This window comes from Daphnia magna, linkage group LG4 (assembly GCF_020631705.1).
Source record: "Daphnia magna isolate NIES linkage group LG4, ASM2063170v1.1, whole genome shotgun sequence".
In the NCBI taxonomy this organism is placed as follows: Eukaryota; Metazoa; Arthropoda; class Branchiopoda; order Diplostraca; family Daphniidae; genus Daphnia; species Daphnia magna.
In genome coordinates, this window is record NC_059185.1 from 7,813,586 (window position 1) to 7,828,242 (window position 14,657).

Here is a 14,657-nt window from a genome sequence, read left to right on the forward strand (position 1 = left end):
ATGCAAAACCCCACCAAAATGTCCTACATGCGCCAAACCTGGACATGCAGCTGGAACCCTTGATTGCCCAAAGTACAGCAACAGACAACAAATAATCAAATTCGCATACGAAAACAGAATCCCAATTGCAGAAGCGAGCAAACTACTAAGCAGCCCTGAACCAGCGAGACCACCCCAACTACCCAAAATGTACTCCACCGCAAACCCCGACCAAGAAAAGGATGACCTAAAGAAGGAAGTCGTGAAACTGAGATTACAAATCGAAGCCATCTCAGTACACCACCCCCAAACTACCGCTAGACTCGAAATCCTGGAAACCACCATCCAGGGCATTCAAAAGATAATAGCCCCCCTCGTAGAGCTGCCACAAACAATCGAAAAAATAAAGAAGGACATGGCTACAGGATTCGAGTCAAATCACAAACAACTAGCCACAATCACAGCCCTACTGCTAGCCAACCGACCTCTAGCCAGACCCCCTCATATGTCAACCACCAACACCACTGAAAAGGCTCGAAAATGACGAAACTACTTAAAATCCTCCAATGGAACGCCCGCAGTCTCTACAAAAGTAAACTCTAAGAATTTAAATATCAGATGCTTGAATCCACACATTGTACTACTAAGTGAAACATTTTGGAGAGACGAATACATACCAAAATTTAACGCATTCAACACCTTTTGCCTAAACCGAAAGACCCACGGTGGAGGAGTAGCGATCCTTGTGAAGAAATCCATCCAAGCAGCCCCGATGATACTCCCCCAGACACCAAACGTAAAACCAGTAGGAACAACTATAAAATTAAAAAACAACAAATCAATTGACATCATATCGGTATACTGCCCAGACGGGAACGCGAACACCAAACAAAACATCACAGACATCCTCAACACCACAACCAGTGTTTCGGATTTTTTTTTTCAAATCAAATCCAAATCCAATCAAATCCAAATCCTCCCGAATTTTTAAGGGATTTGGATTTGCCTTATTTTTCAATGGCTTGGATTTGGATCGGATTTGATCCCCACAAAAAAAAACCCGGATTTTTTCAAATCAAATCCAAATCCTTTATAAAGATTTGTTTCGGATTTTTTTCCAATTTAGAATTTTTTTCCTGTACCACCCAGCCACTATTTAGTATTTACCTTTCTTGTCATCTGCAGACTCTGCACTTGATCCTCTTACCTCCATCGTGTGTAAGACCAGACATATACTCTTTACCGTTTTATTAGATTGAAAAATTTCGTGATTTCGTCATCGTTTATTAAAACTATTAGAAGGTAAGGAATGCTACCAGTTAGCCGTTTATTCCACTAGGCACTAGGCAGCCATATCTTTATTTTATGGTCACTAAAAAATAGTTATTGTGGCTCTTGTACTTACATTTCTAATCTTTTTTGTATTTTTTGTTAGTTTTATTACTTGCATCTAAATGCAACGACGATCCCGTGCCCATAAAGGGGCCAGCCTTACCAACAGGGCTAGCTCGAGTTCGATGCCAGAACCTAGAGCTGATAATGAAGAAGATGATTGTGAAACACTCAATGAAGCTTTATTAGGTATTTACAACGATCTTTATCATGAAACGTTTAATATTAACTACAATTATTTTTATAATAAGATGAACCTGAGTCTGAAACTGTATCTGAAGCTGCACCTCAGACTCCAAAAGACTCTGTGGCCATGCCAGATAGCCAATGTGTGAAGTGGCCAGCTTATCGCTGCCACTTCTATTCAAACTGGAGAAAGACTAAGGAGCGAGTCTATGCAAAGTGCAACCTCTGCCTTGACAACAAGTACCACATGGGCATCAAGAGCTCATTTTCCAACTTTATTCGACACCTCCAAAGATTCCACAAAGAAGAATGGGATTCTTTTGAGTCCTCTAAGGAGTCGAAGCAACCATCAATCAGGTCATTTGTCTCCCCTCGAGTTCCCAGCCGTGGAAGGAAGGTGCAGCTGGATAGGCTTCTGTGCCAGATGGTGATTACGGACAATCTTCCGCTCAATATTGTCAGGAGGCAAGGCTTCCGATCGTTAATTTCGGTAAGTAAAACTAGACCTCATACTCAAAATCATTTTCTATGACCTGTGTTTATACATTATTTATTTTATTGTAGGCTTTGTACCCTGATTACAAAATACCGTCCCCAGAAAAACTCCGAAAGCTTATCGATGAGCTTTTTGAAGAAACGAAGGCTGCATTAAGGGATAAGCTGGAACGTGTCAATTCCACCTCCATTATAATGGACTTGTGGTCTTCGAAAACTATGCGGGGGTACCTAGGCATTTCCTGCACGGGCGTGACCGAGGATTACGAGCCGTTCAACGCTTTCTTAAGTCTACGGCCTATGCAAGGCAGGCATACCGGTGCAGCAATTTTTGCCGAGTATGAGTCGATTGTGAAAGAATGGAATATTACCAACAAGGTAAATACATGTTCCCCTATTTAACGATAAAAACGAACAGCATTTGGAAGATATATATATATATTTTTTTTTAATATTTTTATTACATGATTTCTTTTTTAAATCTTAGGTCATCCGTGTCATGACAAGTAACACATCGAACATGAAGTCTGCTTTCTCTACCAGTCTACCCAGCTGGGAGGCTGCACCATCTCGCGGTGGAATGCCTATGACCGACAACACTGACGAGTGTGACGATGATGACGACGATGACGACGATGTTGACGGATGGGTTGACTTGGAATTGGAGATCGACGAGTAAACCGAGTTGTGGGGAGTAGTTCCGGTAGATGGCGAGGATCAAGAATACATTCAACTGAAGTTTGATCTTGAAGAAATCTTTGATGAATACTTTACGACTTCCGAAAATCGACCGTCCCTGGTTTCGCGATTCTGTTCGTCATGTGTTGCACACACTATTCAACTAAGTGTTAAAGATGGTTTAAAAGCCTCAAATGTAAGACCTATTAGTTTAATATTTTTCTGGAAAATCTGTTGCCAATTTTTTTATTTAATTCAGGGAACATAAATTTCTTCAGCCTTAAAACTGGCCTGTAAGATAGTGAGTTCTGTTCGAAAGAGCGTTCTGGACTGCGAAACACTTGACAAGCTTGTCCACTTTCGGCTTCCCATGATGAATAACACCAGGTGGAACTCTCAATATCATCTCATCGAAAAGCTTATGCAAGCCATCGAAATCTGCCCCTCACTCCAAGAAAAGTTGAACGCCTGCAAGAAGCACGGCAGTTTGTCCCAGAGTCAGATTAAGATGCTTAAAGAGCTTCTACTTCTTCTTGGACCAATCAAACAAGCCACTGATGCTTTCCAGAAAGCCAATGAGACCATCGGACTTGTCATCCCCGCCTATTTGGATGTGTCAAATAGAGTAACTCTAGATCCGAAGCTCAATCCAGATTGCAGTGTCATCACCTCGAAAGAATGCAGGAAGGTTGCCGAAGCATTGAAAACTTCTATCGTCGAGCGTATGAATGGTTGTCTCAAGGACAATTTCTCTGTTCTAGGTAGAAACCCTAATTTTCTAATGGCTTTGTCGCTGACATAATTTTCATCTTTATATGGATTATCTACTCTAGGGGCCACGTTGGACCCAAGATTCAAATCGAAGTGGATTCAGTCATCTGGTCTTGTCGAGAACGATCTCTTGCAGTCCATTAGATCCGAACTGGAATACCGATACAAACATTTGCGTACGGACCATTTTTAACCGAAAAACGAATTCATAATATTAAACATTTGGTTTTTATAATTTAGGAGACTCCCAAGAAATTCAAGAGGGCACAGCAGGTAGGGCAATGAATTCACCTCCGTCTAAGCGCCAAACCTTGACTCGGGCTCTATTTTCAACGGTCATCCAGAAAAGGGCTCAGTCTGCTAGCGCATCAAAGGTCCTTGATGAATTTGAATTCTACCTCTCAGAACCAGTGTACCAGTCAAGTGGTTCATATTTTCCTGACAATGATTGTACTTCTGACTTGCGCTTTAGTCCCTTGGGTTATTGGAAAGTAAACGCCCATCGATTCCCGTTGTTGGGTTTGATAGCAAGGGAGCTCTTCGGGGTGCCCGCTTCCGCGAGGAGAGATCGAACGGGTCTTTAGCACCGCCACGGACATTGCATCGGCTAAAAGAAATCGCATTAAGCCTCCTCTCTTCGCGAAAATGCTTTTCATAAAGCGAAATATGAAACTTATGAGTCCTGTGACTCCTGTCAAACACAAATGATGAATTGTGGCTAACTCTTTTTTTTTTGCTCTTTTCACCATTGGTCAGTCAGAATACTCAGAAATAAAAAGATTTAATCCAACTTAAGAATATATGGATTTTGTAAGAAATCAAAAGTCGAACAGACTTTTTAGCAAAACTTCTATTAAAAAGTAAACTAATCCAATTAAGTCTTGGGTTTTTATTTGATATTAAATTAGGGATTAAAGTAAAAAAAATTAAAAGGAAATTCTAAAAATTTTTACCTTGACACAGAAATATGTAGAAGAACTTGTATGTAACTATGTGTTACATGTTGCAATCATAAAATTAACAATGGATTGTGAATTGGATTGGATTTGGATCGGATTTGGATCGGATTTGGATCGGATTTTCTCAAATTTTAAATGATTTGGATTTGGATTTGGATTGGATTTGGATTGGATTTTGCTGATTTTTTCGAGCTTAGGATTTGGAACGGATTTCAAAACACACGCAATGATTTGGATTTGGGTCAAATCAGGCAAATTTAGAAAATCCGAAACACTGACCACAACCAACAGCTACGTGATCGGAGGTGACCTGAACGCCCACTCTGCAATATGGTAAGATGTGTTGACTTTAGACAAGGGATATTTAACGAAGGATTGTAATTACCAGATTTATTATAGATGTGTAAGAGAAAGACAAACACAAGTATATCGGACCCTCAGTGAAAGTAGACTGAGTCAGAGAAAAAGATAGAGAAGATGACCGTACGAACATCAGTCGTCGGTCTAAGAACGTACATAAGATACTGAGAACTAAGAACGTACATAAGATACTGAGAAACCAAAAGGGGGAAGCATTAGGTTTTACTAGGAAACAAAACTCCCGCTAAAACTAATGAACTTATAAAATTGAATTTTCTGAATTTCTTTTTCGAGTTGAATGTGAGTTGAGAAATAGCAGCTAGGCGAACGATACTGGCAATTGGCCCGAACTTTGTTCTCTGCTATGATGTCTGGGATTAAAGTTGAGCACATCATTTTTCTTCAGTGAATGAACCAAGGACTGGACGATCGATTGGATGCGTTGAATCAATTTGACGTGAGACAGAGATCGCATTGCGCAGTTTCTCGAAGGCTACCCGGTGAAGAGGCTTCGTAAGGATGTCAGCTAATTGATCGTGAGTTGAAATATACTGAATGGAGATTGTCTTGTCGTCCTGCTTTTCACGAACGAAATGGAGATGTACATCGATATGTTTGGTTCTAGAGTGAAACTCGGGATTGTGAACCATTTTGATTGCGCTTTGGTTATCGCAAAAAAGTGTAGTTGGGAGCTGTTGTTCCATACCAATGTGGCGTAGCAAATTGCGTACCCACACAGTCTCTTTAGTTGCCTCAAATGCGGCCGTATACTCGGATTCGGTGGTAGAAGTGGCAACGCCTTGCTGTCGGCGACTGGTCCAGGCAACTGGACCTCCGTTCAAAATAAGGACATAGCCGGTTGTAGAGCGACCAGTTTGGAGGCATCCAGCATAGTCAGCGTCGGAGAAGGTTGACAGAATGCCGGTGCTAGAACTCCCGCTGAAGCAGATCCCAAAGTCGAAAGTGCCCTTAAGATAAGCAAGGATATGCTTCACAGCAGACCAGTGCTCCGCAGTGGGATTCTGAGCAAACTTCGCAACCTGGCCAACAGCGTACTCAATATCGGGGCGAGTGGTATTAGCAGCATACATTAAACTACCGACGGCATCCTTGAACGGGAAAGCCACTCCCGCTGCGACCAAAGGCCCCAGAGCCGGAACAAGTCGAATACCCGGGTCAGCCTAAGTCAAACGAGGATGACAGTCCAGCATGCGGAATCGAGTGAGCATCCGATTGATGTAGGTTGGCTCGGAGATGTGAAGTTGTCGTTGCCGGCGGTGCCGCGTGATGTGAAGACCAACGAACATGTCAGCCGGACGAGAGGTGATGTCAAAATGACGTTGAAGGTAGTCCACGATGGTCGTAAGCAGCACCATGCTACTTCCAGCTAGAAGACCGTCATCGACCCATATAGCGACGATGATGATGTCAGTGGCACGACGAAGATAGTAAACGCAGGGATCAGCCTGACTGGCGACAAGGCCGAACTCCTGAAGGAACATGTCGAACTTTTTGTTCCATGTGCGGGAAGACTGCTTGAGCCCGTAAAGGCATTTGAAAAGAAGATAAAAACGGTTTCAAAACCCGATTTTGGGAGAATCGGGAAAACTATAAGTCCAAAAGTTTTAACAAATATAAGAATCGACATATCTTGATAAGATCTATCCATTTCTGAAAAAATATTACTAAAAAATTATTTATTGGAACTTTGGAAGAGTAAACCAATTTGCCATTTTTAAGGTAGGTCGGTGCGGTTAAGCGGGTATCCGGTAATCCCCACCCCCGAATAATACGTGAAATTTAAATAATTTTTTGCGGGAAAATTATAAGACGAAAATGAATAAATTTTACAGAAATGGATAGCTCTTGACAAGGGCTATCCATTTCTGTAAAATAATTCAGATAATTTTCATAAACAAAAAAATTTTGGACAAGACGTTTTTTGTAGTTTTTGCGCTCTAGAGATATAGGGCTGTTCGACATCTTTTTTCACATTTGTATCCATCGCGGCAACGCAGCAGTCGTTGGTAGATTTCATCTGGTACGACAGAATTGTGATCGGTAGTCAATTGTGCTCTTTTCAGTAGAAAAGTAAAAGTTTAATTTAGTTTTAACTGTATAGCAGTAATCAGATTTTAAAAAAAGAAAAAAACAAAACACTAATTGTTCGACTGTAACATTCAAATTTATTCACATTTCACACAATACAAAAAAACAGTCATAGCAGATAAAATCTACCAACGTCTGCTGCGTTGCCGCGATGACAACAAATGTCAAAAAAGATGTCGAACAGCCCTATACTCGATCCTATAGACATAAGGAACAATTTTTATTGTTTTTAAAACTTTTTTTGTAAATAAATTATACAGAAGTGGATAGCCCTTGTCAAGAGCTATCCATTTCTGTAAAATTTATTAATTTTGGTCTTATAGTTTTCCCGCAATAAATTATTGAAATTTTACTTATTATTGGGGGGGGGGGGTAACCGGATCAAACAGCAAACAATAAATGTAAATAATATAAATACACAAAGAAACAAACAAATCAAAGCGCGAACTCCACTCCCACGGAAAACCACGCTGTGTGCATCAGGAAAATGTGGGAGCGGAAAGCAGAAATACATGGAAGGGTATAAGGTTTGAGGGAGCCAATCTCGACCCTTCGAGACCGTCTCGCGGAGACCAAGTTGTGATTGTAGTAGGCTATGCGTCTCAGAGACCTTTTTGTCTAAACCGCGAAACAATGATCTTGGCTCCGCATCGAGTTTCGCGTTTTAGTCGCTGTTCGTTTCGCGTTTTGCTTTCTCGTTTTAGGGACGCCCCCACCCGTCAGCAGCGCTTCCACTTCTAGGGTAATTGAAAGTTGGAAATTGTCATCTAGGGTGCTAGGGACTTTCTAGGGATATCGTCTTTATTGGGAATCTAGGGATTTTCTAGGGATTTTGCGATTATCTATGCAGATACATAGGCCACTATGGCTATCTTGTTTTTTCCCTCTAAATAATGGGGTAACCTTTTGCTGAGAAAATGTTTTCCACCCGACAAGAGCTTCTCTTGCAGGTGTGTTGGTGTTCATTCGACGCAGACTCATCTGAAAAGGGTAGGGCTCGGCCCCGATCACATTCTAATCGGGGACACCGCTAAGCTTCCCCGATAAAAATTAATCGGAGAAGTTCGGTGCGGGGATTTCTTTTTTCGGTGCGGAACAGTGCTCTAATCGGTGCTGCACTGATAGCACCGCTTCAGCCATAGGGGGTTAGTCTTACCAGTGACCTTGCGTTCTGAATTTATGATAGGCCAACGAGAATCACGTGACTAGGGTCACATTTTGTTTTTATTGGCCACAGGGCAACTGCCAATTTGGATTACTATTCATTGATAATCGGGGAAGGCACCGATCACCGATATCGCCGCACCGAGCACTGAAATAGCTTCCCCGATTAAGATTATCCCCGCACCAGATCGACTACAAAGATCCCCGATTGGCGCGGGGACGAGCGCTAGAAAAGGGGTAAAAGAGGAAATATGGCAACATCGATCTAGGGAGAAATCTAGGGATTTTTGAATTTTGATATCGGGTAAAAAGGAAGATCTGGCAACTCGTCTAGGGTTTTTTATTTTTTAGCCGTGGAAGTACTGCCCGTCAGTCGGAAACTCGAGAAGAACGGACATAGCAATGAGTACTGAACTAGATTTAGTTGAAGAAAGAATCAAACGATTAGAAAAATTTGTTTTAGGACAGGGTGCCAATGAGCATGGTGAAGAGAAGGTTAGTACCTGCTAAATATTTGTCATATTTTCATGAAATTTATAAAGAAGATTGTTTACCATACAGCTAATAGACACACTCTTGGGAGTCTCCGAAAAATTGGCCAGTGTGGTTTCCAAAAATGAGAAAGTTTCCTCTGCGTTGAAAAGAGGTAAAAGACAACATTCATCTTTTAAAATTCTAACCACACATATTGTTTTCAGCGGATGAAGTAAAAAAGTATGCTGATCCTCTGTTTGCTGAATCTGATGGGTTGATTTCTGAAAATGTCAAGCTTCAACTTCTTTACTCCAAAGAAGGAGAAATAAAAGATGCCCTTGGGCACCTCCAGAAATTAAACATAATTAAATCAGTTCTTGACAGCCAGGCAATTAAAGGTGCTCTGAAAAAAAAAAAAAAAAAAATTAATTGCCGAATTATAAAGTGAAGCCTTTTTTTATTCATCAAAATAGATGTTCCTCACCTAGAAGGTGAAATTAATAAAATTTCATTTCACCAAGAAATCCAAGAAAAGAAAGTATTGGGCCTTTCTAATGATACATATGCACTAATAAAATACTACAGCAATTTTGTAAGTTAATTTTCTTATATTTTCTGATCTTTTTGAATCACCATTTGAGCAAGTAAAATCATTGTTTATAGGTTAATGATGTTTCACAGAAATTGGCTGAGATTGAGAAATTGGTTTGCAGCATAGAAGAGCAGTCAGTGAAGCAGTGAAATATAATTCCTTCTGTAGAATTTCATCTGTTCTTTGATGGAATTTTGCCCATAACACAACAAATTTATCCTTCCTCTCTTAAAATATTTTATGGTTGCTAAATAACAAGATGAGCAAAATAAAAATGTAAACAACATACAAGAAACCATCATTGGCTATGAAAGGCATTTTTCCAAATCTAAGCAAATATGTAAATCAAAATAATCACACCTGGTTTGTTAAAAAGTATATTTAGTATATTATTCCAATACACTATACCACAGTCACTGATTCCTTCAACAGGAACATTTGTTTAGATTTTCATTGTCCTCTAGATCTGTCAGTTGTAGCCCATTGTTCTCTGTCAATTTTTCCAGTTCAAATTTTGATCGGTTACTCTCAGCCAGTTGTAGTGCAATGCTGGAGAACATTTCATCGACTCCTTCACCAGTTTTACAGGATAATTTGAATGTCCCAGCTACAAGTGTATGGCACTGCTCACTTGAATTAATTTAAGATTTAGGAATTAGGCAATACAACAAGTAACTTTTGAAACTAGTTTACACACCAGAAAGCTTCCATGTCACTGTCTGTTATTTGAATCAGAGATTTAAGATCTGATTTATTGCCACAAAGATATATTTTTGCATTTTCAGCATATGAAACAATATCAAGCAAATGCTGTGACACCATGTTGAATGATTCAGGTGAATCTAAAGAAAACACAAGTATTGCGGCATCCGCAAACTTATAATAACTAGAGGTTATTGAAGCGACTCGCTCCATTCCTCCTGTGTCCCATAGTTGAAGCTTTATGTAAAAGAATGTTAGAAAAATTAGGCCCATGTCTTTCGACTACTCAAACTTTAAAATCTTGACAAACCTTTATGTCTTTTCCAGCTACATGGTAGCGTTTACTATAATGATCCAAACCTAAAGTCGATTGACGATCAGTTGAAGTAGTGTAAGTGTTAGAAGTAAACCTTCTGAACAGAGAACTTTTCCCGACTCCATATTCTCCACACAGAATTACTTTTTGCTCAGGTACTTTAAGTGTTGTCATAATAAAAAGGTTAAATCTATTGCCAAGATAGGCTGTAGTTGCATGACGGCCAAAACTGTCTATTACCACGACATCTCGGGTTGGTCGCGCTCAGCCAGATGATGCTTATGGCATAGCTGCACCGACCGGTACTTTTTCTTATAGGGCCGCGTATACTTATAGACTAGCTGACAGTTATCGTCTAGCTAGGGATCGGCCCCGTTCACTTCTAATCGGGGACACCGTAAACCCTCACCGATAAAAATGAATCGGGGACGTTCGGTGCAGGATTTTTTTCCCCCGTGTGATACGGTGCTAGGACCGGTGCTGCATCGATAGCACCGCCTCAGCCATAGGGGGGTGGTCTTATCAGTGACCTTGCCTTCTGATAGGCCAACGAGAATCACGTGACTAGGGTCACATTTTGTTCTTGTTGGCCGTAGGGCAACTGCAAATTTAGATCACTATTTTGAAATGGCACCCCCAATAATTTTTTACGAGAATAAAATATGCTTTGCAGTATTTCATTATACCCTTAAAATTTATTTAAATATAAACTAACTGAATAATATAATAATAAAATAATGTTAATAACGTAGTATATAACAAATATATATATATATTGTGCAATACATTTTTAGTATTGATGTTTTGGATAATTGGTAAATGGTCATAGTACTCTTAGAATAAGGAAAAACTAAATTCTTCAGCAGGAAAAATTCGTTGAAAAAAATAGGGATGATAGATAGGTGTGCCATAAGGGTCTAATCGGGGATTGAAATCGGGAATGGCCTTTCATTGATAATCGGGGATGGCACCAAGCACCGAAATCACCGCACCGAAAAATATTATCCCCGGACCGGTTGAACTAAAAAGCTCCCCGATTGGCGTGGGGGCGAGCGCTACGTCTAGCTGAGATTAATCTTCCAGCTGATAGTTGTTGTCTAGCCGGAGTCATAGACCCCTGGTTCCTCCACTATGACTATTTTCCCTCTCAGAAAAGGGGTACCCTCTTGCGGAGAATACTATAAAAAAAAACTTTGAGGGCTTTGGGTCGGGCGGTCGGTAAGAGTGATTTTCCACCCGTGGGAGAGCCTCTTGCGGGTGTGTTGTTTCACTCCACTCAGAAACTCATTTGTAGCAAAATGGCACTCCCACCAGTAGTCCGGTCGGGCTAGCAAAAAGTGTATGTTGAACCCCAAACAAATTGTAATAAGTTTTTTTTTACATGAGCTGTGTTTATATCCCTTTGATCTATGCCCTGTTAAAAAGCTCCCGAAAAATATTAATATTTAGTGTACTTATTTTAATTTTTAAAATATGCGTGTTTTTGTGAATCGATTAAAACTATTAAAATACAAGAAAATAGAAATTTGAAAAAATGAACTTTGTTAGTTATTCCCTCATTTATATTCTGGCAAAATTTTGTTTACATAACTTTAAAAGTGTGAAATTGACAGCCACTTTTAGCTGGTCACCTCCTTTTTTTCCCCCTTAAAAAAGCGTCCGTGTTTTACACGGCTCTTATGTAAAAAGCATGACAACGAAAATCGTTGCCGATAGTGAACTAGAGTTCTCTGCTCATCCGTTAAGGTCTCATTTTAATCGGCGGTTTATCTTTTACCACCCCAATAAATGATTTCCGGGAGCTAGTTTTACTTTTCAAGTTATTTCATGAAATATAAACCCAATTTTCCCCAAATTTTCTTACTCCACGTTCTAGTTTCCGTCACACCCGCAGTAGGCGCTGTGACGTTCTGTTTTGTTTACATTTTTTGAAATTCAAAAATGGCACCAGATATCTTTAAATGTGTGATATGCAATTCGAGTGATGGTGAAGAAAATTGTGAAAATTAGTGTGAAAATTAGTGAAGAAAAAAGAAAAAGAAAAAACAAAACAGAACGCCACAGCGCTCTGTTTATTTACATTTGTTTTATTACAAAAAAGATTTTGTAATAAAACTAACTACAACTTAATTAAATATATTATTTTTCATTTCCCTCCTATAGGGCCCGAGAGGAAAAATACCCCAGGTCGGAATTCAGCCTTGGCAACTCAGCATCCGATCTTGGTCTATTATGAAAAATGGCATCGATTAATAATGTCAACCCGTCTGAGATACTAAATAATGCTAAAGAGAAAGGAAACAAGAATAAAAATATTTAAAAAAGTATTTATTAACTATAAAATCAAGAAGACCTTCAGCGGATGCTGAGTTGCACCATCTCGCAATTCAGCCTAATCCCATCTGGTGTTTTAGTCCCATAAGGACCTCTTGAGAAAAATGGTTTTTAAATCTTAGCATTATTATTAGCGAAATTTTTGCTGAAGTGTAATTTTAATATTTAGTTCGAATTTATTACGATTTTATAAAAGAAATTTAAACAACCATCTCTATCAAATTTTTCTTAAATAATGATTATAGGATGATATTTACATTCAAGATTATCTGCTGATGGCTACTTGATACGGTAAAACGCCATCTATATTTTTTCTTTTAAGTAATAATAATAATCCATTGGTTTGTGTGGGCTCTCACTAAAGGCTTGGGAAGTTGAGACCTAACAATAAATGAATTGTTATTATTTATGTGATTTTTTTTCTAGCCCTAGTTCTATCTGGTTTATTTTTATTTAGCTATTGTTTGTGAATGGTTTGTTGTTCATCCCCTTGTAGCAGACGAATTTCTGGCAGCAAACGAAATTCTTCGGCTAAAAGAGACGAGCAACTTACAAACAAAAATAAAATAAAAATAAAGTAGATAGAACTGGGGCTAGAAAAAAAAATTGGGAAATGAAAAGATGAATAGGGTACCCACTGCTAGGAAGAAAAGGGGGAAATCTAAATTATAGTTATGAAAACTTAATTTTCCCTGAGAGATTTTCCTTGGGAAAGATTGAAGGCTATCCCGTGGTTATGGGCCCCAAAATAATTATTGTTTCCCCAGGGGTTCCAGCCGGGTTTTGATTGGTTGCCAATTGGAGGGAATTATCGCGTGTAAAATGGGAAACTTTTCGTTTTTATTTATTTTTATTCGATTCGCCGTATTAAACTACGTGTCTGGGTAAATTTTCAAGTCTGTTGGTGTTTTTCTTCATTTTATATATTTATTTATTCGGTCGAAATTCAAATTTTTGAGGTTCCCGCCGGTTTGTGATTGGCTGCAAAATTGGGGGGAATTATCGCGTGTAAACAGGGGAACTTTTCGTTTTCATTTATTTCTTATTCGGTTCGCCGTATTAAACTACGTGTCTGAGCAGAATTTCAAATCTGTTGTTGTTTGTGTTCATTTTATATATTTATTTATTCGGTCGAAATTCAAATTTTTGAGGTTCCAGCCGGTTTGTGATTGGCTGCAAAATTGGGGGGGAATTATCGCGTGTAAACTGGGGAACTTTTCGTTTTCATTTATTTCTTATTCGATTCGCCGTATTAAACTACGTGTCTGAGCAGAATTTCAAATCTGTTGGTGTTTGCGTTCATTTTATAACTTGTATTTTGTGTTTGACTGTTTGTTTACAAATATCGTACGCGGCTGTCGTTTGTCATTTGTTTTATTAGAATTTTAAGAACAATGAAGTCAGCCGTGAAAACTGCTTGTACAATCAGTCATTCGTGTGGTGCCATCTAGTGGCAAAGGCAACGACGAAATGTGCGATCCTAACCTAACCTAACCCACCGTAGCGTTTCGGCACTACAACTATTTTACTTATTTTAGCCATCGCGGGCCTTTTATTATTTTTATATTATTATTTTTATTTTTATATTATTATTTTATTATTGATCAACCTAACCGGTACTTGGTTTCAAACTAGGCTATCCCGTTGCTGTTTTTTTAATTGAATAATTGCGCAATAGCGTGCCACTTCACCATTCAGCCCGGTTCAGCCATTGATGTATGCCCAACTAAATCTCAAAGGCGGACACCCAGTGGCCTTATTAACGTGAAGAAGATGGTTTCTCCATAAGAGCTGCAGCCGCAGCAGACCAACTTGGACACAAATGAGATTTTCGCATTTGTGGAAAACGCGCAACGGAGGATATTTTACTGCTCTATAGTTACATAAATACATAAATAAAGATAAAACAAAAGGAAACCAAGTTTTTGAAATGAAAAGTGTGCTAGTTTGACAGCAATATAGCAATTAAGTTGTTAATAAGAAAAAAGTAGTATGTTAAAAAATATAAGTTTTATTATTATATTATTGAAAAATTTTCTTCTTGTTCTTGTAGTTGTAAAATTAATCATTTAGACAAAAAATCTTTAAACGGATTAAACATTTTCACTAAGAGGTAAAATAAAAAATTTTACTCACATTGATAACA

At 39.0% G+C, this 14,657-nt stretch overlaps 3 protein-coding genes across 3 annotated transcripts; 2 read left to right on the forward strand and 1 right to left on the reverse strand.

Annotated features, from left to right (window-relative positions):
• Positions 1-1,433: 1,433 nt before the first annotated feature.
• LOC123471360 lies at positions 1,434-4,085 on the forward strand. Its single transcript, XM_045172596.1, has 7 exons — positions 1,434-1,560; positions 1,623-2,047; positions 2,122-2,430; positions 2,540-2,727; positions 3,118-3,491; positions 3,564-3,677; positions 3,742-4,085. Exons 1-7 carry the CDS (start codon positions 1,434-1,436, stop codon positions 4,083-4,085), a joined length of 1,881 nt encoding a protein of 626 aa, XP_045028531.1.
• Positions 4,086-8,426: 4,341 nt separating this feature from the next.
• LOC116920585 lies at positions 8,427-9,445 on the forward strand. The gene is made up of 5 exons (XM_032926730.2): positions 8,427-8,588; positions 8,655-8,739; positions 8,792-8,965; positions 9,041-9,159; positions 9,231-9,445. The coding sequence occupies exons 1-5, from the start codon at positions 8,496-8,498 to the stop codon at positions 9,306-9,308; spliced, it is 549 nt and encodes a 182-aa protein (XP_032782621.2). The 5' UTR covers positions 8,427-8,495; the 3' UTR covers positions 9,309-9,445.
• Positions 9,446-9,520: 75 nt separating this feature from the next.
• On the reverse strand, positions 9,521-10,452 carry LOC123471623 (ras-like GTP-binding protein YPT1). The gene is made up of 3 exons (XM_045173273.1): positions 10,172-10,452; positions 9,857-10,098; positions 9,521-9,789 (listed from the first exon to the last, which is right to left on the reverse strand). Exons 1-3 carry the CDS (start codon positions 10,349-10,351, stop codon positions 9,585-9,587), a joined length of 627 nt encoding a protein of 208 aa, XP_045029208.1. The 5' UTR covers positions 10,352-10,452; the 3' UTR covers positions 9,521-9,584.
• Between the last annotated feature and the right edge of the window lie 4,205 nt (positions 10,453-14,657).

Coding starts and splice junctions, on each gene's coding strand:
- LOC123471623 (XM_045173273.1), bottom strand. CDS start 10,351: ATGACAACACTTAAAGTACCTGAGCAAAAAGTAATTCTGTGTGGAGAA. Junction 10,099..10,171: donor TAGCTGGAAAAGACATAAAG/GTTTGTCAAGAT, acceptor TTTTACATAAAG/CTTCAACTATGGGACACAGG. Junction 9,790..9,856: donor AGTGACATGGAAGCTTTCTG/GTGTGTAAACTA, acceptor AATTAATTCAAG/TGAGCAGTGCCATACACTTG.
- LOC123471360 (XM_045172596.1), top strand. CDS start 1,434: ATGCAACGACGATCCCGTGCCCATAAAGGGGCCAGCCTTACCAACAGG. Junction 2,048..2,121: donor GCTTCCGATCGTTAATTTCG/GTAAGTAAAACT, acceptor ATTTTATTGTAG/GCTTTGTACCCTGATTACAA. Junction 2,431..2,539: donor AATGGAATATTACCAACAAG/GTAAATACATGT, acceptor TTTAAATCTTAG/GTCATCCGTGTCATGACAAG.
- LOC116920585 (XM_032926730.2), top strand. CDS start 8,496: ATGAGTACTGAACTAGATTTAGTTGAAGAAAGAATCAAACGATTAGAA. Junction 8,589..8,654: donor ATGAGCATGGTGAAGAGAAG/GTTAGTACCTGC, acceptor TTTACCATACAG/CTAATAGACACACTCTTGGG. Junction 9,160..9,230: donor TAAAATACTACAGCAATTTT/GTAAGTTAATTT, acceptor CATTGTTTATAG/GTTAATGATGTTTCACAGAA.